This window comes from Chelonoidis abingdonii, chromosome 22 (genome assembly GCF_003597395.2).
Source record: "Chelonoidis abingdonii isolate Lonesome George chromosome 22, CheloAbing_2.0, whole genome shotgun sequence".
In the NCBI taxonomy this organism is placed as follows: Eukaryota; Metazoa; Chordata; order Testudines; family Testudinidae; genus Chelonoidis; species Chelonoidis abingdonii.
The window spans coordinates 7,852,627-7,876,533 of NC_133790.1; the positions used below are offsets into that span (position 1 = coordinate 7,852,627).

The 23,907-nt window shown below is 42.0% G+C and overlaps 1 protein-coding gene across 1 annotated transcript in view; it reads left to right on the plus strand.

The window, feature by feature from the left end:
• Positions 1-5,251: 5,251 nt before the first annotated feature.
• HIP1R (huntingtin interacting protein 1 related) overlaps positions 5,252-23,907 on the plus strand; it is a 58,448-nt gene continuing 39,792 nt past the window's right edge. The window contains exon 1 of the mRNA XM_032800714.1: positions 5,252-5,457. Within this exon, the coding sequence (XP_032656605.1) occupies positions 5,365-5,457 (93 nt within the window). The 5' untranslated portion in view covers positions 5,252-5,364. The remainder of the gene's footprint in view (positions 5,458-23,907) is intronic.

The following is a 23,907-nucleotide window of genomic DNA, read 5'->3' on the forward strand; positions in this document are numbered from 1 at the left end:
CAGGGAAATAAGGCTGACTCTACAGTGAAATCTATGATTAGTTTTTTTGGTTTTGGTTTTTTGGGTCTCCTCCCACCCCCACCCCAAAAAAAAATTTCCACTGTTTGTTACCACCAGTCCAGTACCACCAATTGGAGTACTAGTATAGACAAGGGACTTACAGCCAGCAATTTAAGCACCATGTTGTCTAGATCTATTTGGAGCTGAGTGAGATGACATGGTTAAATGCTGCCAGGGATATGAACCAGAGTTAGTAACAAAAGAAAAATGTGGAATTAAAAAAAGCCCACTATAGATGCAGCCAAAGATGTATAGAATCAAAGCCATTATGGACTTTATATGTCAATACCAACAGCCTGACTTGCGTCTGGAAACCAGTCAGACACTGAATGTGGATGTGATATGCTCCAGAGGCAATGCACTGGAAAATGCTGCGCAGCCTGATCCTGATCCACCAAAGCACTAAGAACCTGTTTAACTTTAAGCATGTGGGTGATCTAATTTACTTCAGCCAAGAGAGAACTGAAGAAAGGAACTTGTCCACAGTCACTCACTGCAAATCCTTAACAAATACTCCTAGAGACTGTTACATAGTTCCTATTTAAACTGCCTTAAAAATTGATTTAACTGAATCTAAAAACAATCATCACAAAGTTTATAGCAGACCAGAAATAACTAATGTATGTTTGTACATTTTTATTTAGAGGCATAATCAATTTAATGTTAACTGCTTTGAAATCCTCAGCTGGAAGGTGCTCTGTCTTAATTTTCTATTTAATTGCCAAAGCTTTGGCCATCTTGGGTTTCATCAGTCTGTCATCTTTCCTCTGGGAAAGAGAATCATTTGGAGGGAGTCTAAAAGCCCTAAAACAGGTGAAAGCAATGAGAAAAATGATACCTTAAGCTCTTGGTAGCTGTGGCATGCACCATTGCTTGTAAATCCTGACTCTCAGGATTACACAGGGCAAAAAGGAGTAGCCCTTGTGCAATGAGAATTGCAGACCTGTTAGGTGTTTACACAGAAATGAAAAGACTGTATGTAGCGACCATCCAGTCATGTCCCTGAGGGAGACTGCTCATATGCACTTCATTGTATAAAATACCCTTTTCCCCCACTGGACATCTCATGTCTTTACTGGTATTTCTATTTCTTATGCCATGGAAAAATAATTCAGAGTTGTAGTTTCAATTTATACTATTAGTAATAGTAGTGGTAACTTTTTTTTAATGTTTTTAACTGAGTTTTCTCTCCCCCCTCCCCCAACCAGATTCCTTCCATGTTATCTGGAAGAAACAAAGATGACATCCTTACTATCTGGCAAGAACAAAGATGATGTCCTTATTAATTAAAATACATTTTGAGAAGCAAAGATCATTACCACATAAGCTACAATGAACAGTTACTGAACATTTGGTCATATCTCTCATGAATGTTTGAAAATTTTGCAAGTGCCAAAAAGATGTGACCTTGTGCTGGAATTTATTCTATATTTGTGAATAATAATTTAGAATTATGCTAAGATGAAAAACTGCCTTTTTTTTTATAGATCAGTACTCGGGTTAAATGCTAGTTTGTTTTAAAGTAAGAATAGAAAATGAGTAATTGTTTACTCCATAAAGGTGACATATTTTTTAAAAATATAACTATTTTTATTACTACTCCCATAGTTGTGCATATTTGGTATTTAAAATATATAATAGCAAAGTGTTCACTCCTGTTTAGTCCATTGTTTTAGTTCTGGACATTTTTGCCATGTAAATAGATATGAATAATGGTTATAAGAAGCTGTGAATTAGTGAAGTAACCAGGATATACCTCCTACATTGCTGAGATTTACAAGACCCTTCACCCACAAGATGGGCAGAATAACTCTCCCCAGTCATGAGCTATTTATTCTAACACAAGCTTCTAAGATCATGAGTTGATATGGATGTCTTAGCAATATGACATGGATTTAATGTGTAGTCTTTTTAAATATTTTAACTATGCCTTGTGTATCTGTGACTTATCAGACAAGTAGAAATGACTCATTATTGCATTTGAAAATATTTTTAACCAAAAAAAGGCCATACAACCTAATAAATACCACTTTTTTCACTTCTTAATCTCTTCCTTACATCTTAGTTTTGACATTTAGCCAGTTATTAACCAGGAATGTACTAGGTCTCAAATCTAGCATCACAGCTCCTATCATGCATAAACCCTGGCTCACTCTGTGGCACCGGTGGGAGGGAAGGATCCCTGCTCTGAGATTCACATGACAGAACTAGTTTAAAACTTTCAAAATATTTTTTTTAAGCAGCTGACACTCAGATTCCCCATCTGCTAATGACTACTGTTAAGTGGAGCACAGCAGAGTGAAAAGCATATATGGTAAGTTCATGATGCTAGCACTAAGGCCTGGTCTAGCCTGTGTCTTTGCACCAATTTAACTAAATTTGGTACATTTAAAAAAAACAAAACTGATTATATCAGATCAATGCAACCTCCTACTATGGATGCACTTATCAGTTTAAAAGTATTTGTATCTAACCAACACAAGCTAAATAATATAAACTCTTTGAAACTTGTACATGTGTTCATACCATAGGGGTTGTACTGATTTCTTTTAATTAAATCAATACATAAAACTGATTTTAGTTAATGTGCAAAAACTGTGGAGGCCAGCACTAAGAGTTAGTATCATGGTCATATTATGCATTCTTTTAGTGCTGCTGTATTTGTTTGAATTCATGTCTGGCATACTCTCGCACACCACTATATCTTAATCTTGTTCTGAATATGGTTTTCTCTAAGCATGAGATCTGGAAGATTGCAACTTTCAAACTGAAAAAGGTGGAATACTTGGGTGAATTTATTCATGCATTAACACACCTGCAAAACAAACAGATTATGCTCTGAGGCTTTCTATGGAGTTTCAAACTAAATCACTACCTAAGAATAGGGACCTTTGGAAATGTACTATTATTAAAGGAAATTAGACTTTTATTTAACTACTTTCAGCTACTTGGCTTTTCTAAATAGAGGTCTGAGAAACAGAAGAAGATATCAATGAGGTTCTGTAGCTTTTTAAACTAATTTGTACACTTTTCTATTACTGTAGTTTTTGTATAGAGAAATAAACTTGATTTTTAAAACCAAAACAAAAACAGCCCTTGATTCAGGAAAGCTTCATCAAATAGAAAAACTGGAGAGAGCTGACAATTACACAGTACAGACAGAAAAATTAACATAATTGTCTCAAATATTTTCCTTTTCGCTTAACAGATTTGCAGAGTTCCAGTTTATTAGGGCAAATGCTGCTAAAGCCCTGAAAGTAAAGTGTCTCAACTCCTAAAGAGAGCTGGTATTTAGATGTCTATATTCAAATATCTTATAATGCATAACTACACTGTTCTTAACAGCTCATAGTTTCAAAGATTTTTTTTTTCCTATATGCATTTAGTTTTGGTGATCGATCTTATGAGAACATGTATAGGATTATTCCAATTCAAATACTTTGTTCTATTTGTATTGTTGTAATCGCTTAATATATTATGAGTTTTTAATTTACTCAGCAATTTTTTATTATAGCTCACAGAGCTTAAATGAACTAGTCTGTTGCAGGAAAAAAGTCAATGTCTTAGAGATAATGATAATGTAGAAACAAACAAACAAACAAGAAAAATCCCTTTAACTTCAGCTGTGCTGCCTGTGAAACACTGCCAGTTAAGATAAGTTGTAAGCTGTATTAGTGTACAGCTAGTCTACATGAAAATGTTTATTTGTGTCTCATTTTACCAATCCCCTACTATTACCCTTATGTTTGCCTCACATACCTGTTACATGTTGTCCTTAATCAAACTCTTCAGCAGAGGCATTCTTGTGACATGTTTGTACAATGCTTATCACAATGTGGCCTTGATCACTGATAGCAGGTAGAGCATGCAACAGTAGTATATATTGATATAGAGGCATACACTATCAAAGAATTCTAAATGATATCTACAGGAATAGTACAGCAGGATTTAATTTCTTTCAAAAAGAATGAAAAAATCTAGTTAAAGAACAACATCTATACAAGTGTGCCTCCAAAAGTATTTTTTGTTTTTTTACCAAAACACAGGTTCTATGATACATTACTATGCTCTATAAAAGTGATTTAGTACCTTATATATAGAGACAGGGACAAGCGCTAAAGTAGCTGAAGAATTTGATAGGTTTGAAATTAAACAGTGCTGCCTTAAGCTTTTTTAACGTGACCTACATTTTACTAGATGGACAAACACTAGAATGCTCAAGATGCTCTGTCTGCATTTGCAATTAACTGTTCAGTGGTGATTCAGGTACTGTTTGTGGGTAGATAGGTATCTGTGCACAAGTGTCGAAGTTGAAATGCACCATATATACTTTTATTTCTTACTACATTTTGTTAAAGCCTTCAGATTTAAAATGATCTTAGTGTAATCAGTGTGGTAAGCTGTCATCAGTATGCTCTAAGTAAGAGGATTCTATTGTATTTATAAAATCACTTTAGCTATTTTTTGAGTTACACAACTAGGGACAGAAGGGGCTTTACTATAGACAGGGACTACTATGTACTAAAGCAGGGCTGGAGTACTAATGCTGCTTATGTTTTCATAACCATTTGAGGAGTGAATGCAACTGAAAGTGGAGTGCTAAATGTTTAGAAACCTGCTTCCTGCCCAAATCCTGCTTCTATTGAAGTCAAGGAGGTTTGTCCTTGATTTAAAGTAGATCAGGATTTGGGTCTCATTGCATAATTTACTCCAAAGAAATCAGAACAGTTACTGCAGTCTCCTTATGAACTCTCTCTGTTACCCTACTGGGGAAGAGGAGTAATTAAATACCAACAGTCCTAGCTTGTAAACAGACAATGCAGGGACTGATTTCCCCCTGCGCCCCGCTCTCAGCCTTCCGCCGTTGGTATCATTTCAGGGTCTTCTACTACGTTACGTTGGGCAGAGAACGATGCTTCATTTCGTACCCCGCCTCTAATTCTAGAATCTAGTCTAGAGTAGGGGCTGCAGTGGGTGGAGGGAGAGAAGGAGATGGGGGTAAAAGAGTCGTTGTTTTGCTGGGGAGTCGCCGCTGCCAGGGAGGAGCGGCAGTAACTGCTGGTTGTGAATGGTTGCCTGGGAGCTGGGAGGGGAGGATTCCCTCGCCTGTGAGTGGATGCTGCTGCCCCCAGCAGTGGCCCGGCCCGCCCGCTGGGGGCGCCCTTGCGCTCCCTACCTGGGTTCTCGCCAGGATGCGAGCAGTTGCCAGGCTGAGGGTCTGGCCGCCGCGGCTGCAGGAGCAGAACGTTCCGCGCTTCAGCCCTTAGCGGAGCGAGCCGCCGCTTCTCCCGGCCGCCCAGCACCATGAACACCATCAAGAACGTGCCGGCCCGCGTGCTGAGCCGCCGGCCCGGGCACAGCCTGGAGGCGGAGCGGGAGCAGTTTGACAAGACTCAGGCAAGGAGCGGACGGCCCCGCGGGAGGAGGGTGCTGCATGGCACGGGGAGCGGGGCAGGTGTGCGGCGGGAGGCACAGCGGGGGGGCAGTGGGATGGACAGCCCGGTGGTAGCCGAGCGGGGAGGACGGAGCATGCAGCCTGCCTGCTGGGGGTCGGGGTGAGAGGAGCATCTCTGGGGCGGGCTGTTCTTTGATTCGGTTTCCCCGCGTTAATTCGTTTCCAGCTCGGGGAAGCCTCTGTGTCGGTAACGCAGGTAGCGGTGCCTAGCAAACATCATGGGGGCGCTTAAGGCGGAGCGGAGCCGGGTCTGTGCTGTGGAAGGGGCTGGAGCGGGGTCGCGCCAGAGAACACCGCAGCGAGGGGCTGAGCAGTCGGTGGATTTTGGGCTTGTGTTCCCTGAGTTGTGCTGGACTCGGATAGAGAAAAGGTGTGTGTGTCGGTAGTTCCTGGGATCTCCACAGCTTCCCAGGGCAGGCCTGGGCTCTTTACAGCCCCGGGGACTTGTGGTCCCTGGCTCAGGTGTTTTATCTCTGGCTTGGCTACCTTTGCTCTTTAATTTTCGTGGGTAAAATTCATTAAGTTTAAGACCAAGGGGAAAAAAAAGGCAAATACATCAGAATGTGAAATGCCCCCTGTTGATTGCATCGATACAGTTTACACTTCCTGTAATAAACAAGGAAACTGTGGCCTGGCTAAATCACAGACACCTTCAACCAGGTTATGCAGTGGCCATGCCAGCTCAGCTCTTTCCTTTTTCGGACTAGGGTGTAGTATGTGTTTGGGTGGGTGTCAGGAAGTAGTCTTACAAAAGATCAGATTAGGCTGGGTTGTTTTATACAGATAAAAGTGAATCAGTCTTGCTACATTTCTCTTATTTGCATTGCCTGTAAGATTTTTATTTTTATAAACTTGTTGCAATTACTGTACTCTTTCTAGTTGTCCTAGTATATCTGGTTTGACATAGTTACAGAAGTCTGATGCAGGAGCAAACCTGATTTTCTTTCCATTGGCAAAACAAGTCCATTATTATCTAGGAATCTGTGAGGTGAAAGGTTTCACATGTAATTGACTCTGAATGTTATGTGTATATTAAAATATACATCCTTTTGTTTAGATATGTGTGATGTGGATTATTTTTAACTTTCTTTAGTACACCTGTTTCTCTGAAAATGAACTTGACTGTTTTTCTAGCAAATGGAAAAAAAATGGGTTTTCCATGTGTTGTATACCTTTATAATAGATTTTAAAAATCAGATGTAGAAATGTCTGTGGGTCTTGAGTTTTGTGAGTTAACATATGGTATAAAGACGCTTTGAAATAACCTAAAATACAGATATTTAAAGAGGAGACCTCAGAATACAGGATTTGTGGGATGGTTGTTCATTTCATTATTATTTGGAGTTCATGCCCTTCCATAATTGAAAGTCTGTGTTGCATTTTTTTAGGAGGCATAAGCAATTAACGTTATTTGCACATGGAAAAGATAACCGACTTGTCAGTTGGCATGAAGCTTAAAATAAGAATAATGTAGTCAAATAGTTTTCCACAATTTTAATAACTTTAAGGAGTTTTAAATAGATGTAATTTCTAATTCAGATGTTTGCTAATATAATACACTAAATAGGCTAATCAAAATTGGTATTTGAGATTTGGCCAAGATACTGAAAGTATAAGCAAAAATAAAATAGATTCTCCATTAAACTGAAACGGAGAAATCTGGGACAGATATTATAGCATAAGACTTTTCATAATATATTTTGACACGATCAATTTTTAGACAGTTTTTAGGTTTGTATAGAAGTGTTTACTCTAAGATTTTGATTCTGCAAACATTTGCACATAAAAGAATAATGACTTCTGGGTATGTGTAATATATTAAAGTAAAATATGTCTGTGTGCTTCTAGGTAGACTCATGGTGCTGTAAGGAAGAACCTTCTTTCTGTTCATGTTCATAAAGCAGTTTCTAATAAGTTGACCTCACTATGTGTATTTTGAGAGGGTGAATAGAGAGGATACTGCCCCTGCTTATAGCTTTATTTATTAAGTCTGATTTCAGTTCTTTGTAGGACATACTGATGATGAGGCAGCCATATTTCTATGGCTGACTGGATGTATTAGATCACTTCCTCAAATAGCAAGTGAACTTAAATTCAAGCAATAATCATATGAAATAGCAGTATTAATTGAGATCACTTCGTTTTTCTATCCTCCTCAGGTCCCTTCTGGCAAAATTGAATAATCTCTCCTAATTTGGCCCACAAGATTGTGGGGTCTTTCCCTACTTAGTCATGCGGTTCCTGTGCATGTGTATTTGGTTGTTTGGGAGGAGGGGTAGTGAATAAGTTACATACTGCACCTAAGGCATGATTAAAATAAGTCCAAGCCAGTTTATCCAAGAGTTGTATATTGTGAGTTCACTGACATAGCAGGTACACAATTGCTGAAGTAATTGGTTTGACAGTTTTTCTTTGCTTCTTTCTTACCTGTGTGTAAAATATGCACACAGGGTCTGCTGTTTGTTTGTTTGTTTTTTCCTCCAAAGGTGCTAAGCACCTGCAGATCTCACTGACTTCAAATGGGTGCCCAGCATTCCTGAACATCAAGTTTCTATCTCTTTAATTGGCTGAGATTGATGCTGCAGGACTATCCTCTTTTAAATGATTGCACTGAAGAACAATAATAAACCCTTAAGATTTTTTCCACAGTGTTATCTTCTGTGTAAACACATCAAATGTTGGCAAATTATTGAATGGAAAGTTTTATAACTCCAGGCCCATGGGCATGAGGGTCTTGGAATTCAGTGGTGCTGCTGAAGGTTAAAGGAACAGCAGCAACAAAGAATGCTGAACAAGTTCTCTGTCAACACTGAGTGCAGGCCAGGTAAACATGCTGCAAGCTGTTCTCTGCTGCCCTTCAAATGACTGAAGTCTTGTCATGATAACCTTTTTTTAAAATAGAGGTAGTAAAATCTTCGTGTTTGTCCTGGTCCCATATTCTCTTCTGTAGATCCCAGGCTGCTATTGTGCATAGACTAAAAACAAAATCCCAGGCCTGTTACACTCGTGACCCTAGTGTCAGATGGACTCTGGGACTGAAAAGTTAAGTACGTTAAATTGACCCATTTGGCAAAGTGTTGTAGAAGCAGATTCACTCCAGGTGCCAAAACAAATGGAGGAGAGAGAAAAGGAAGAATAAAAATAGACATGGTTGACTTTTAAAAGGAGAAAACACTTCTTCACCCAGAAGACAGCTAGAAATAAACACGTTTTTCTGATAGCTTCCATGCAAGTGACTGCATAGTTGCCCTAGAGATGTTATGTGATCTCGCATAAAAGGCATAGTGGCCTGCGGCTCTGGAAATTCTTTCTCTTCTGATATGGTCACTCTATGGAAAAAACCTGAGATCTTTTGGAATGGATAGCACTGAACAAGTTTTTCATCTCTAGTTTCTACTGCTATCACATACTGCAAACAGACAATGTTATGTCTTGTGGCAAGTCTAATGTTTAGTGCATTAAAATTTTCCCTTCTGCTCCCTACTATAAGAATATCTTGAGTGATCATTTCCTTCTCATCTTCTCTTGACAAAAGGGGCTGATCAATTTCTTCTTGGAATAATACAAAGGGGATCTCCTGTGGCCTGCTGTGGGGAACCAAGTCTTTAACTCAACCTGCTAATTCAAACACCTGATCACTTCCCCTGTCACATAGCTGTTGTCCTAGATGTTCTGATTGTTCCTTCTCTTTGCAGAGGGAAGGACTCTCACTCCATGTTGCCGTCTCACTGGCTGGCTAATATATCCACATGACAGTAATGGGAGCCATATATAAGTATCCAGGTTAGCTAGAACAAAGTGAATGAAAACAAGCCTAGTCTCATTTTCCTTGTAAACACCACCAAACAGTATAAAAAATTGCTGACTTTACTGCTGCTTTGTTATGTTCCTCCTTTTCAGTTTGTCCAGCTGTGCTGGGAAAGGCAGGTAGCTGATTAATGCCTTCCTGAGGTGCATTCTGTAGCATAAGTGGCATTTACTGAGGCTATCTCTTTGTTGGGAGAACCAAAGTTGCAGTTCAGGTTCCCTTTGGACAAGTCAATGTAGAAATCTGAAAGGTTCTTTCTTTAGAACAGGCCTGCACAACATGCAGCCCAGGGGCCACATGTGGCCTGCGTGGGCTCACTGTGTGGCCTGCAGGGGGCTGAGTAGGTGAGCTCACTGTGCGGCCTGGGGTTGGTGAGGGAGGGGGGCTGAAGACGTGGATGGGGCGGTGAGGAGGTGAGCGGGGGGCTGAGGTGTGAGTGGGCAGGCAGTGGTTATAAGAGTGAGTAGGCGAGCCGGAGGGGTGGGGGGCTGAGGAGGTGAGCGTGGAGTCAATGGCTGACCTGTTCTACTGATGTGGTCTGGCTCCCATCTCCTCTCCAAGGGTTTCAGCTGTCTGGAGGTGCTGGCTTCCACGCCTTCCTCATTCACACCTCATTCATTCAACAGGGCAATTGATTACAATGTTGGGGGAAGATCTTATTCTACTTCTAGCAAAAAGACATTTTTCTTTTACCTTAATTTTACTTCTTAGGGGCCCACTATAACATATTAGCAAGGTTCAATATGGCTGTTTCGGTGGGGAAGCGCTGGGGAAGGAGGGTTTGTTTCCACGGGACAGGCGGTGCTGGGGGGAGGGGGGTTTTTTTGACCCTCAGCTTTTTTCTTTGGAGTAATATGGCCTTCGCTGCTTTACAAGTTATGCAGGTCTGCTTTAGAGAGACAAAGTGGGGGAGGTAATATATTTTATTGGACCATCTTCTGTTGGTGAGAGAGACACCCGCTTTGTGTGTCTATCCTGGAACCAACATGACTAGAATGGCACTGGAAGCAAAGTTCTTACTTTGTTAGATTTACCTGCTATTGTTATAAGTAACCCCTCTGAACAACTGAAAAGAGACTAGAGAGGAAATATTTCTCCATACTTTTTCAGTTTGCTTTGCGCATTTATCACTTTGGGTGTAATTACTATCAGTTTTTCCCATGGTCTCTGTGTGGGTCTTTCACACAGCCACAGGAGGGAGAGTTTTTTTCTAAAATAGGAAAACAGAATTGCAAACCTATAAATATTGTCAAGAGGTTAGTGTCCAAAACTAGTGTAAATCATTTTGTTTTATATTGGGAAGATTTCAAATTGATGACCTCTTTTTAAGAGAAGTCTTGATCATACAGCCATTTATCTGTCCGGGACCAAATTTCCTAACATCTCGGCAAACTGGATGGTTTAATTTAAACAAATATCTCTCAAGAGCTTTCACTTTCATGAGCCTTATAGGAAAGTACAAGGTGTCACTAGTAGTGCTGTGCACATAAGTAGGGTTTGGTGGTGGTGGGGCATTCTGAAAAATTTTGAAAAACATGTTTTAGCTCAACCTAAAACGATTTACAAAAATTGGCAAATTGGAAAGTAAAAATTTTTTGTTTCAGATCAAACTAAACAATTTGTTCAACCTGAAACTAAACATTTTGTTTTGCTTAGCTTTTTAAAAAGTGTTTTTAAATAAAACGGAAAGCAATTTTGAAAAAAAGTCATTTTGAATCAGAAAAAATGTCTTTTTTTATTTTATTTTAGGACTTTGACTGAAACAACTCAGCTAAATTTACTTGAATTCACAAAATGTTTGTTGACCCAAGTCTGCATTTATCATTGTGGGGTAAGGGGAGGCATGGAGGAGTTTTGGCTGAAAAATTTCATCCAGCTTACATAATTAGTGCTGCAAATACTCCAGATAGAAGTGAGAGGCTATATGAAAGTTGCAGGTGCACCTTTAAATGTATCTGTGCTAAAAATTACTGTGCCTAGGCTAGCTTGGCCGGGTACCTGAATCAGTTAAATACATTTTGGTGAATTCCTGAAGTCACTGGCTAATAATGGTATGTCTTGTACGAAACAGACCTCTTTTCTTTGTGCCATCCAAAGACACCTTTAATGTAATACTGATTCCAATGACTGAGGAGTTGTTTGTTTCAAAAATGTATATCAACTTAAAAAAACCTTCAAAGTAGTAGTAAAATTATATTGATGGGCATTTTAAATTTAATTAGAGCAGCCCCTTTGGTTGATAAAAAGACAATAAGAGTATCACATTGAGGTCCAATTGATACCAGTGCAGAATGAGCACTATTCTCTGATGTATCACAGCTTTGTGACTTTGGTATCTTTACTGTATGCGATCTGTTGTACTTCTCTGAAGAATATTGTTGTAAGAGCTGGCACTTCAGCCAAGAGACTGAAACTAAAACTGTCGTATCAAAGGCTCATAGAGGGATTTCCTCCTTGCATTACAAATAGTTTCTATTTCCAAATAAAGCATCCCTCACCTGGAATGGTTCCCCTCACATAGTCACCTTTATGCATCTAAACAGACTTCCTCATCCATTCAGCCCAGCTGGGAGCAGATGCCAAGGAGGAAGATGACACCATCCCAAAGGAAGTGATGCTTGTTGACATGCAGTCACAAGGAGGCCTGATTGTACATTCCATTCCCAAACAAGAATCGCCATTGAGCAAAGCAGGGCAATGCCTGTCCACGTTGCCTCGTGACTGCCTCTGAATAAGCCCAACCTCTTTTTGAGTCACTTCTTCTGGAATGGTGTCAGTTTGTCCTTGGCATCTGCTCCTGGCTGGGCTGGGTGACTGAGGAAGCCTTCTGTAGAGTATGGCACACTGAACCAGGTCAGGGACACTCAATTAGTAGAACAAGTTGTCAGGAGCCATTGGAGCAATTCAAGAAACATATACTGGCCAGCACCTTTTCTTGGCAGTAACCCTTGTGGAACTGTCTAGGGCTATTGTCTGAATACGTGACTGGAGAGCTTTAAAATCCTTATTCTGTGTTCACACTTTCATTTGGGTATTACAGCCTGATCCTGCGATGCTGGGAGCTCTTAACTCCTGTTCTCAAAGTCAGTGGATGTTGAGGACCATCAGCACCTTGCAGGATTGAGATTCCTCCACCCCTTCCCCCCACCCCCGTCCCCCGTGCTGGAGAACTCTTTGGATCTAGGAGCCAAATTGTAGAACAGTATGAAAATTGTTTCAGAATGATTGCTGTCCAGTTTCTGATCACCAGTAGCTTTGTGCCTCCGCCCCCCTCCGGCTTATCTTTCCCCATGTAGATCATTTATAGACATGTGAATAATCCTCTTTTTCATTCTGTTTGTTTTGCTATTTGTGTGTCTGTGTGGGTGTGCATATAAAATTTTCATTTGAATTATTTAAGCATGGTTGAATAGGAACACTGGTCTTAAATTTTCTTCTCCAACTCTACGTTTTGGGGCTGAATTTACCTAGACAGTGTCCCTGTAAACATACATGCTGGAGGTGTTAGTGAGTCCATGATAGATACAGGCATAGAACCTAGGAATTGTAAAGTATAGTCAGGAATAAAATCCTGCTGGGTTTTGCATTCCTTATGCATTCAAAGGTAAACATCTGTACCAGAAGTTTCAAAGATCAAATGAACCAGGTAGATGCCCAGAACACAATGTATATTTCCACTTGGTACCACTTTCATAGTGCATTTGGTTTGTTAAAAGGGGAGAAAATGTTAGTAGGACACTTATTCTTTTAAGCAGCCATTGGCGATTAGGCCAATTTGACAAGCCTTGGGCCAATTACTGTAAAAGGTTTACAGTGCAATGTTCTGCTAGCAAAAATAAACCACAAAGGTGACCTTACAGCGAACATTATGCACCGTCATATAGGAGACTCGATTCCACCTCTGTGATGGGGAAGATAGTGGCACTTCAGCATCACTGTCTCATGCAAACAGTTGGAAGAGCAGTGGGTGGAAGTATCTAGCAGTAATTAGTGTGGTCTGAAATGAAAGAATGGCTGAAACACCAGTCTCTATCAACTGGACTGTGTAATCATGAGGTTGAGTCACTGTATTGGTACATAAGGGTTTTGAGTAAGAGACTATAGTGTGTCCTAATGCGGAAAAAATCTGGCCACTTGTCGTCACTTCATAACTCATCAAAAGTCCTGATTCTGGAAATAAATATAGGCAGAGTAGGTGGGTCTGGCTCCATGGAACTATGTATTCAGTGAACTGGAGTGCAGGTTACAGCTCAAGAAAGACACGGAAATGGTCTTAGCTATTCTTTCTTCCATAACATCATTTTAACCTACTTTGCCCTGGTAGACCATCTGCCATCCAAGTATCTCTCAAATGCTTTATAAAGACTAAAGAATGAAAAATATCTGAAGCAGGTATTTATTTTCCCCACTTCTCAGCTGGAGGAACTGAGGTACAGAAGTGATTTCTTGCCCAGATGCGTGCACAAAATCTATGGTAGAGTTGGGAGTAGAACCCAGGTGTCTTGACTCCTAGTGCTGTTGTAATTCCCACAGATCCTGGTCGTCAGCAGGTGGGATCGAACCTGGGACCTCTGGAGCTTAGTGCTTGAGCTAAAAGCCAACTGGCTGTTAGCTAAGACTGTGGAGCAAACTCTTCAGTCAATCCCATGGCACAGAACACCACACCCCGCAGGTGTGTGGGTTACATTGTGCCTTAACCCAAGACCTTCCTTCTGAGGTTATTTGATGGATAGTTGTGTCCAAAGGCACTAGAGCATCCTCTCAGCCCCTGTCTTCTCTGAGCACACAGGATCCCAAGAGACTGTTACAGCCATTGCTGACTTTGTTGCATCTTGGATATGCCTGGAGCAGAACAGCCAGTTTTCCTAAATTCTGCACCATAAGGCTAGAGAGACTGAAAAGGGAGGGTGTGGAATTATATAAGTGGTTCAGTGGTATGAAACAGCCCCTGATATTCTAAATTCAGGCAAATATCATTTCCTACTTGGGCTACCAACGAATCTCACTTTAATCTCTGTACATCTTGTTCTGTCAGACTGAGTAACTTCCCCTGGGGGCCATTCTATCCAGGTACCATTCACAATCCCAGAGTAGTAGGAGTTTGTTAAATGAGCAGCAGGGAAAGAGTTAATCATATTCATATTTAAATTGTCTCCACCGAGCTATAGAGCTAACATCCCAGTCAAATGAATGGGAGGTAGTTCAGAATGTTCAGAGCTATTGCAAGGTTACACTCAGGCATAAAAAATAAGTCTAAATTCAGTAGAAGCAAATGGGATCACTATGTCTGGCATGCTGTACGGTATTGGCTCAGTCAGACGTGACTGGCTGTAGAAATGCCAGAACGGGTACCGTCTGCTCTTCTGTCGTATACTCACTTCAGCATTTTTTTTCCAAATTGCATAAAGGGATCCCTTAAAGAGTTGAGCAATCAGAATTTGAACACTTATCGACCCCGTGATGTTTTTCCAATGAAGATCAGTCTAGGAATTGCCAGTCCTTACCACAATCCTCAGAAAAAGTGAAGGGTGAGTCTTGGACTGGGTGATCATGAGTGTGAAAGCTCCAAGGTGAATATTCCAATTGGCCTACTTCAAAGACATCCTCCAATCCCTGCAAATGTGACTTTCCCAGGGCAGCTCAATGAGTATGGCCTCTTGCCATGGAAATGAGACGTTGACACAGGCAGCAGCCATACATCCAGATCTGATGATTTACTGGCCAGTGGAAAACTGGGACTGTTCTGAACACGAGCGCCAACTAACAATGCAGGGTCAGAGCTCTGGATAGCCAGGCATGTGCAGTTGGAGGGCCAGATCCGCAGCTGGGGTAAATCAGACACTGTGAGATTTAAATTTAATAATGACAATTTATTAATACTAATTTCTAGCTTTTATATAGCATGCTTCCACCATAGATCTCAAAGCACTCCACAAAGGAGGTCCGTATCATTCCCATTTTAGAAATGGAGAAACTGAGGCACAGAGCGGTAACATGTCTTACCCAAAATCACTAGCAGGTCAGTGGCAGAGCTTGGAGAGAACCTAGGTCCCCTGACTCCCAGTGTAGTATTCTGTCCACTAGGCAACAGTGCCTCTTTCTACCAGCTGAGGGTCTGGCTCTCCATTTTTACTGCTTTTGTCTCCAGTCTATTTGAATAATTACAAATATTTCTTCTCTTGCTCTAAAGCATCTTAATTGATTTAAGGCTTTGAACTTTATAACTTGGGTTATTAGCCTGAGTGACTGGAAAATAATGTAACACATGGACAATATATCAATATTGACATTATAGTTCTGTATATAGACTTCAAATTCTCCTTCTGCTTCAGTTTTTGTGCCTCTTATGTGTAAGTTTTAAAAAAACCCAACAGCATTCCACAGAGTGGAAGGCTCAGGGAATTAGTAATAGAATACACAGCCTCTCACCTCAGGTCCTTGGACTGAAGCCGAGATCAGCTCAGTACAATCTGAAGCTCGCTATAGTCTCACACCTTCTTAGTAAGCTGCATCAAGAAGGTTTGCGTGTTTATATTCCCAAGAGTCAGGTGTCCACATCCCAGTTAGCATCCTGATGTCAGCAGAGAGAAACCAAAGGCAGAGTGGATTTTGGAAGCTGAACTCTGCTTCTGTGGTCTCTCCATAGCCAGGGTGGTGCACATTGACAGTGGCATAGCTTGTGCTGCTCCTCACTCTGTTCTACCTGTTCTGTGGACGATAGGTTCCCAAGTTGTCAGTGTGGCCTCATCACAAGCAGTTCACTTATGTTCAACTTCAAATCAAAATCTATGTAGTGAGGACTATTAAGCAGAGAATTGATGACCTGGGAAATGTGAGGTCCCTAGTAATGTCATGTCAAAAGGAGAGCAAGGATTGACTCATCAAAATGTCAAATATAATCCTCTTCCACCCATATCTGTGGATTGAGGAACCTGATGAACCCACGATAAACTCCTCAGTTGACTCAGACTAGTGTCCAGCTCGGCAAATCTCCTCTCCTCGTCCATTACAGTCTTGCTAAGGCAATGCAGCTGGAAGAACAAGCTGCTAGTGTTGCTACAGCTTCTTCCTGTGTTCTGGCTCAAGGAGGCTTCTCTGGCCAGCTTTCCTTAGAGCTTGTCTACAACTGGAAATTACCAAGATAGCTGTTCTGGAATGGCTCGCTGACCCCGCTTACTCTGGAATAAGAGTGTGCGTTCAGGGTCTCCTGTGGAAGTTGTTGTTCCAGAATAGCTATTTCAGTAAAGTTCCAAGTGTGGAGAGATCCTTAATGCCCAGGCCCTGAGGTCTCTCTCTGTCCTTTGTGGCACTTTTCCCAGCCTGGCTGCAGAATCACACTAAATGCCACTCTCAGGTTATCCCTGCTACAGCATAGAGTGGAAGTAGGAAGCCTAGTAGATAGCCTTTGGGGCTGGAGCTATCTCATGTGTCCCTCTGCCTTAATTCACAGAAGCAGTCACAGAATATTAAGGTTGGAAGGGACCTCAGGAGATCATGTAGTCCAACCCCCTGCACAAAGCAGGACCAATCCCTACTTCCCTAAATGGCCCCCTCAAGGATTGAGCTCACAACCCTGGGTTTAGCAAGCTAATGCTCAAACCACTGAACTATCCTCCCCCCATAGTGGAGGCAGCATTACTGTTTGTCTATAGTGCATGAATGAGGTTCTGTCTCACTGCCTTGTGGTCAGAGCCAATACCTCACATGTTTGTCAGGGCTGGGCGACTTCCTGGACAGACAGAAGAGTGGTTGCTCAGGTCTCGAACTGAAGCAGAGAATGCAGCTTCCCTGGTTAAAGCCTATAAATAAAGGAATGAGTTCACTGAACTGGGGAAAAGGAAGTTCGTCGTTGGTCAACATTTGCCAGTCTAGCCCTGGGGCTATGTCCTGCCTCCCTTGGTGTAAACAGAGCAGCTCCATGGTCCATTATTAGTCATGGAGTTGCAGATCCCAGAGGGACATGGTGTCTGTCATCAGTGACAGCTGCTTGTGGGATGGCAGTCTTGTCCTTGCCAGGGAGTAGCTAGAACGGTGCAGTGAGCTCCTTAAAAAAATGTCTCTGCATCTTTGCTAATTGCTCTGGCTGCCATATACTCCCAGGGCTAAAGGCAGCTGTAATGTGAGCAGACAATGGCATAACTTCACAGGCTTTTGTACCCAGTTACAGCTAGGGTGACCAGATGTCCCGATTTAATAGGGACAGTCCTGATAGTCGGGGCTTTTTTTTATATGGGCACCTATTACCCCCCACACTTGGCCCTGATTTTTCATACTTGCTGTCTGGTCACCCTAGTTACAGCAGGGCTGAAACTGGCCTTTGATATCCCAGGGTAGAGCTGCCATTACACACAATGGGATCCCCAGTCACAGATTTAGTGACATGTTAGAAAAAAGCCAGATAAAAAAGCCAATCCCTTTCCTCCCTCCCTCAAATCCCTGCTGGTCACCGAAAGAGGTGTCATCCCCAGCACATGTAAAGTGTGCGTACAATGACCTGCTTGCCTATGCTGGCTAGAGACTGCTACATTGCGTCCATCTCAGAGCTCTTCTCTGCTTCCTTCCATGTTAGTTGTAAAGCAGCCTTACCATCAACCCCAGGACCACTATACAGTATTTAGTTTCTTTTTAAAAGAGTGTGAATTTAAAGCTTGTGAAATTGATAGCCCTGGTGACCAAAGTTCCTTCTGTCATGCTGTCTGGAGTAGCTCACAATTGTGAGTGCGCACCTCGGGCAGACACCCCACACTGATGGTATGTTCTATAACTGGATTTCACCAAGCCAGTAACTAACTAGATCACTATACCAGTCTTACTGTGGAGTCAGAGACAGTCCGCTTAGACTTTCCAGCCTATCTTGCCACCTACACAATCTGGATTTTGTGATAATCACTTAAACCAAAGGTCACGCTAGATCAGGTTTCTCCCAGTCCCAAGAGACCAGTCACTCACCCCAGATCAATTGGTATTCCAGATCTTACACCAAAGACAATACTGCCAGTAAACTAAGTATAGATTTACCAGCTAAGAACAGGAAATGAGAGTTATTAAGAGGTTAAAGCAGGTAAAATATATTGACAGGTGAGTCACAGTCTGTAAGTCCAAATGGTGGCAGAGATGTAATAAACTGCCAGTTTCCCCCCCAAAAATTGCAAGGTACCAGAGGCGTCTCTGCTTTTCATTTGGCACACTTCCCTGTAAAAGTGCAGACAATCAAAGATAAAAGATCTTTCTTTGAATCCATATTTATATCTTCTCACAGAAGATAAGCTGATAGTCTCTCTACCCACTTGGGCTTTTCCTGTGATGATGAGGGGTAAAGAATGTGCTTTGAGTTGCTGACCTCAGGTCACCACACACACTGACTATTTGCTTTGAAATTAGCACCTTTTCTGATAAAATCCTTCATTAGCATTCCCCAAGGCTGCTTTGATGTCTGATGAGTTATTTAGTTACAGGGGTATTTACAATGGAAATGTTAACTATTACATTATAAGGGCAACAGATAAGTGAAAACAACACAAGTAACATTTCACTAGTTTTCATGAAGTTTAAACACCTAAATACACTTACATTTACACTCATTTTGATCTAGACCAATACATAAGTGAATTGGCCTGAATACACTATAGCATGACCAGGTCAGCCAGCGTCACACACTCTAGCCACACAACTAGTATAGGATGGGCAGTACAGGCTTCCTTGAAGTGACACCCCTAGGAGTGAGAGGATAAGTCTGTCTCCATGCCTGTTTAATCCTTACCCTCTGAACACACTGCCAGCAAAGATGCCAGTTAGTGGTCAGGGAGGCAGTGGTTTATAACATGGACACCTGTCCATTGGAAACTGCACTGAGACCCACCATATTCATACCACATTAGCACTGAATAGCCATCAGTCAGTAAGCATTGTAGATCAGTGCTGGCCTAGGCTTACCTGCATCACTGGAGCATATGTATTTGGAGCTATACTCCAGCTGTGGAACCACTTCCTTCCTTTGTTGGCATGTGGGAGAGACTTAGATTTTAGCAATAGCTAAAGAAGTGATTTTTCTTGAACTCTTGGCTGAAGGAGAAAGCCTTCAGCATATAGCAAGGGTGATCCATGTGTTTCCACGTCTGGTTCATTTAGTGATATCAAGTCTTATGTCTAAATGAAACTGTCTCATCAAAAAGTCAGTGGATGGATTCCATCCATCAGTTCAGAAGAAATGGCATTTCTGGCTAGGACATTTTCACATCACCTTTTCTCTACTCAAAATTACTAAGATCCAAAAGGATCTAATTTCTATTAAGAATCACTTGTTAAAAGTTGTTGAAACAGACTTCCCTATTTCTTCAGGGCTAATCCTTTGAGCCTTTCTTACAGAATGAGAAATGAGCTCAATCTTCTGATTAATAAAGAAAAACCATAATCATGCTCTAGTCTTATGAAAGACTGACTGGGACACAGGGCCAACTCTCAGTGGAAGAGAACTGAAAAGCAAGCTCCCATCCCCCCGAGAAATTAAAACACAACAACTCGGCCCATGGGATCATAATGGGCTCAAATCCTGCTCTTCTGTTTGTATAGATGCATAGGCCCATTGACTTTCTCCTAATGCTTGGCCTCTCAGCAAAGAGGCTACTTGTGTGAGTGAGTCACATGATTGTGCAATGAGACACAGAACTGATCTCATCCTCTCTTTATTAGGTATTGCAGGGTGGAGGTGAACTGAAAGTTTGCACAGCTCGTAACTGCTTTGTGACCATATGAAAACCACTTGGGAAGGCTCTGAGGACACACCTGTATGGAATCCTGCCTTAACCCCTCCCGGGTGGGGTTTTAGGCTGACCCTGTAACAGAGTATCTTTTGGAATTAATTAATTGATTTACAGGGATGGGCAACAGCAGGCTCTTGCAGAGATGGTTTAATGGAGGTGGAAAAACAGGTGGACATTGAGCCCTTGGGTCTAAAAGACAGGTGTGTTCTCATGGGAGCGCTGCAGCACACTGGAATAATAATTAGCTCTTTTCAGTGGCTTTTAAAGCACGTCACAAAGGTTCTCAGTACCATTACAGACGCTCCCCGACTTACGCAAGCGTTCTGTTCTGGAACACCTTGCATAACTCAAATTTTGCGTAAGTCGGAAACTTATCTCCAACCATTATGCCAACAAAAAGAAAACCCCAAAACACTCCTATTTCTATCTTATGGAACTTTTTCCATGAGCTCGGATTTGCGTACATTGGGTTTATGTAACTCGGGGAGCATCTGTATCCCCATTTTTACATATGGGGAGATAGAGGCACAGGGAAGGGAAACAACTTGCTCAGGGTTACCCAGTAGGCTAGTGGCCAAGCTGGGAATAGAGCCTCATTCTCCTGAGTCCCAGTCCTGTGCTTCATCCACTAGGCCACACTGTCTCCTGGTATCTGGAAGGATTCCTAACACACTTCTTCCATGCACACTGTAAACCACCTGTATGGATATTATGAGACTTTACTAGCTGAATAAACCTAGGGAGAATGAAAATAAAATCTTTCATACTTACCTATTTGATCAGCACAGAAACATTGCTTGCTACTGGCATAGGACTTGCATTGGTCTATATCCTGCATTGTAAGTCTTGTTTCTGTTAATAAAGCATTCTCCCTCAGATCACGACTGTTGGTGTATCTAAAATTAATTCCCAGTGACATATTTGACATTTTGTCACTTGCAAAGTCCCATACTAAGAGCTAGAGTTTAAGGGAGCCCAAGCCTGCAATGCACTGTGAGGTGCTACGTACCCTTAGTTCTGATAGGATTGAAATGGAGTCAAGGGTGCTCAGTTCTTTGAAAGATTAGGCCCTGCGTTAGCAGCTCTGTGAGGGACCTGGGAGTGCACTTTGCCGTACGTTTCAGACTGATCAACTTTAGGGGTTAAGAAGATTAGATCAAATTATTGGTTTAGCTCCTTTACTACAATTACAGCCCAAATGTCACTCTACTCTAAACCCACAGGCTTCATTAAATACACTGAAAACAAATCCTGCATCTCTTCTCTCCATGCCCATAACCTGTCCCTGCATTAGATCCTTCCAGCCATGCAGGCTGAGTGTGGCTGCACTGTACCGCTAATCTCAAATAATCAAGATCTTCTGCAAAACTAAATTCCATGCTGAGCAAATAATCCAACAGACCTTTCTGTAACCACACATACTGGGCATCAGCCACCGCACCTACCTGTGTTTGTAAGAGCGGGGATTAATTCAAGTAGCTTCAATAATGAGGGTGGCTGTGCTAAAATTTGTGGAAGTCTATTTTCATGCTTCTATCCTACATTCTAAAGGGACAATAAGGCTTCCTGACCTATTTTGTGGTGTCACAGCCACAGCATTGCATTGTATGAAGGAACAACTATCTGAGCAGATTGAGTTCAGAACCTCCCTAAACCTAATGTCCTTGGGGTTCCCCTGATTCCTGAAGCCAGACCAATCCCAAACATCACACCTCCTCCCCATTTGGATGTACATGCAGACTGCTCAGGTATAATCTGTTTAATTCCTACATTCATTCATTGCTACAGTCTGAGTAGGGGGCTGAATTTTACGTAGAGGGACGGGCTCTGAGCTAATAGTTCTTCCATTCTAAATTCTCCAACTGCTTCACTTTGACAAATTAGGAGGAGGTGTAAAGTTACCAATGTTCAATAACTGTGCTCTCCTGCTCAGCCGGACCTAGCACGCACCAGTTCAGGTATCTGCTGGAACCATTGTCTTCCTCACCAATTCCTTACAAATAGCTGCTGCCCATCTGTTTCTGCCACATGGCCGCTGGCAGGGCCCCAGAAATGGACAAACATCTAATGTCCAAGTGACTGATTCCTAGAGCCTTTGCTACCTGGAGACGTGAGCCTGAGAAGTGCTAAATGAACAGGCGTCCTCGCCACAGGGGCTGACACTGATTGGAGGCTATGCCAGCAGTGTTAGAGGGGCCAAGTTATGAATGGGTCATGGAGACTGAATGCATGTCAGCAGAGCCTGTAGTACTCTGTTCCTGTGCTGCACCTGAGAACGTCCGACTCAAGGGCTGTTGAAACAGGAGAAATAAACTATAGACAGTCTCTGCCCCCTTGGAGAAGCCTTGGCCATGGAATGTTGTACTGAAGAAACCCAAAACAAACGCATCAGTTATGGAGTCCCAGCTTGGCGGACACCAAGGCGGAGACGCCAAACAATTTACATGACCTTCTAAAATGGGTCAGCCTAAATATTTTTTGTAATAGCTGAATTAATAAGACAGGGTAATGCATCACACTGTTTCAGAGGCATTGGTTAGGAAGAGAAGCCATTAGGTTGCTTGGTAACGGACACAACACCCCTACCTGGGATAAGTTACCCCTGAAGCCTGCACACTGTTTGATGCTATGAAAACCAAAGCAACTGGCAGATGCCAGTACAGTGTCTCCATGAGACAACTCACTGAAGGGGCCTTAAGGCAAGTAGTAGACCATGAAAAGTCTTGCTGGGAGGGCTGGTATCTTTAGCATCAGACGAGTCTGCATGTGTGTACACAAATTAAAACTGTAGAAGCAAGGCACTGGTTGCTACTCAAATGATTTTCAAAGTGCTGTCAAAGTATTAACCAGTTAATACCAGTAGCGAGTTCTTGCACTCAGCTACTGCCTAGCTGAAGGCCTAATCCTGAAGGGTGCTGAGCACCCTTTCCTACTCATTTAAACCAGCACCCCTTGACTGCATTCAGTTCCATTTTTAAGTGCAAACATGGATGATGAAGTGCAGTTTCTCAATCCTAATGCTGACAAATCAAAGACAACAGTGATCTAAGTTAGTGTGTTGCCATTAGTGCCTACAGATGATGTGACATTAATTAGCCTTGGGCATTTAGCTGGGTCTGTGTAGTAGCTAAAACAGAAGCTGCTTATTTTCATCAGTTTTTTTCTACATGTGGCCATCCAATGGATTTTTACTGTGCTCCAGAGGGAGTGGAGGATGGAACTGAAAAGTGTATTACAATCCCCAATGCAGGACTCAGAAAGGCCTTTTAATAGCTCAGTAATTAACACTTTTAAGCCCTTTGAAGCAGTCCTATTTTGCTGAAGAAAGATGCCTTTTCCCTGGTCAAAGAAAGCAAACTTGCTTCTCCTCCATCACTGAGGAAATCTTTACTTCAGCCTTGGCTTGACACTGGAGTTTCAGTTGTAGAGTCCAGTATGCAGCAGCTACAAGCGAACAACTGGATGTGTATGAAGCAGCTGCATTACATACATGCTGATAGATGGGAAGCAAATCTTTTTTTTTTTTTCTTTTCTTTTAAATGCCTGTTGTCTAAGACTTGCAGCTGCTTGATGGATGGCAGAGTCCAGCCTCCATGGGGAAGCAGGGAATGAATTAAAAGGAGGACCATTGGCATGATGCGGCAAAGATGGCATTTCCTAAGCAGCTCTCTCTCTCTGCCCAAATGTCTGGGAAGAGGATTATATCCTGGCCTCCAGCTTCAGGTGGAGTTTTCCAGAAGGCATGTGAAAGCCTGAGTTGTACATCCCTGCCAGAGAACGGGTGCTTGCGGAAAGCAACCAAAAAAATAAAGTTCTCATTCATA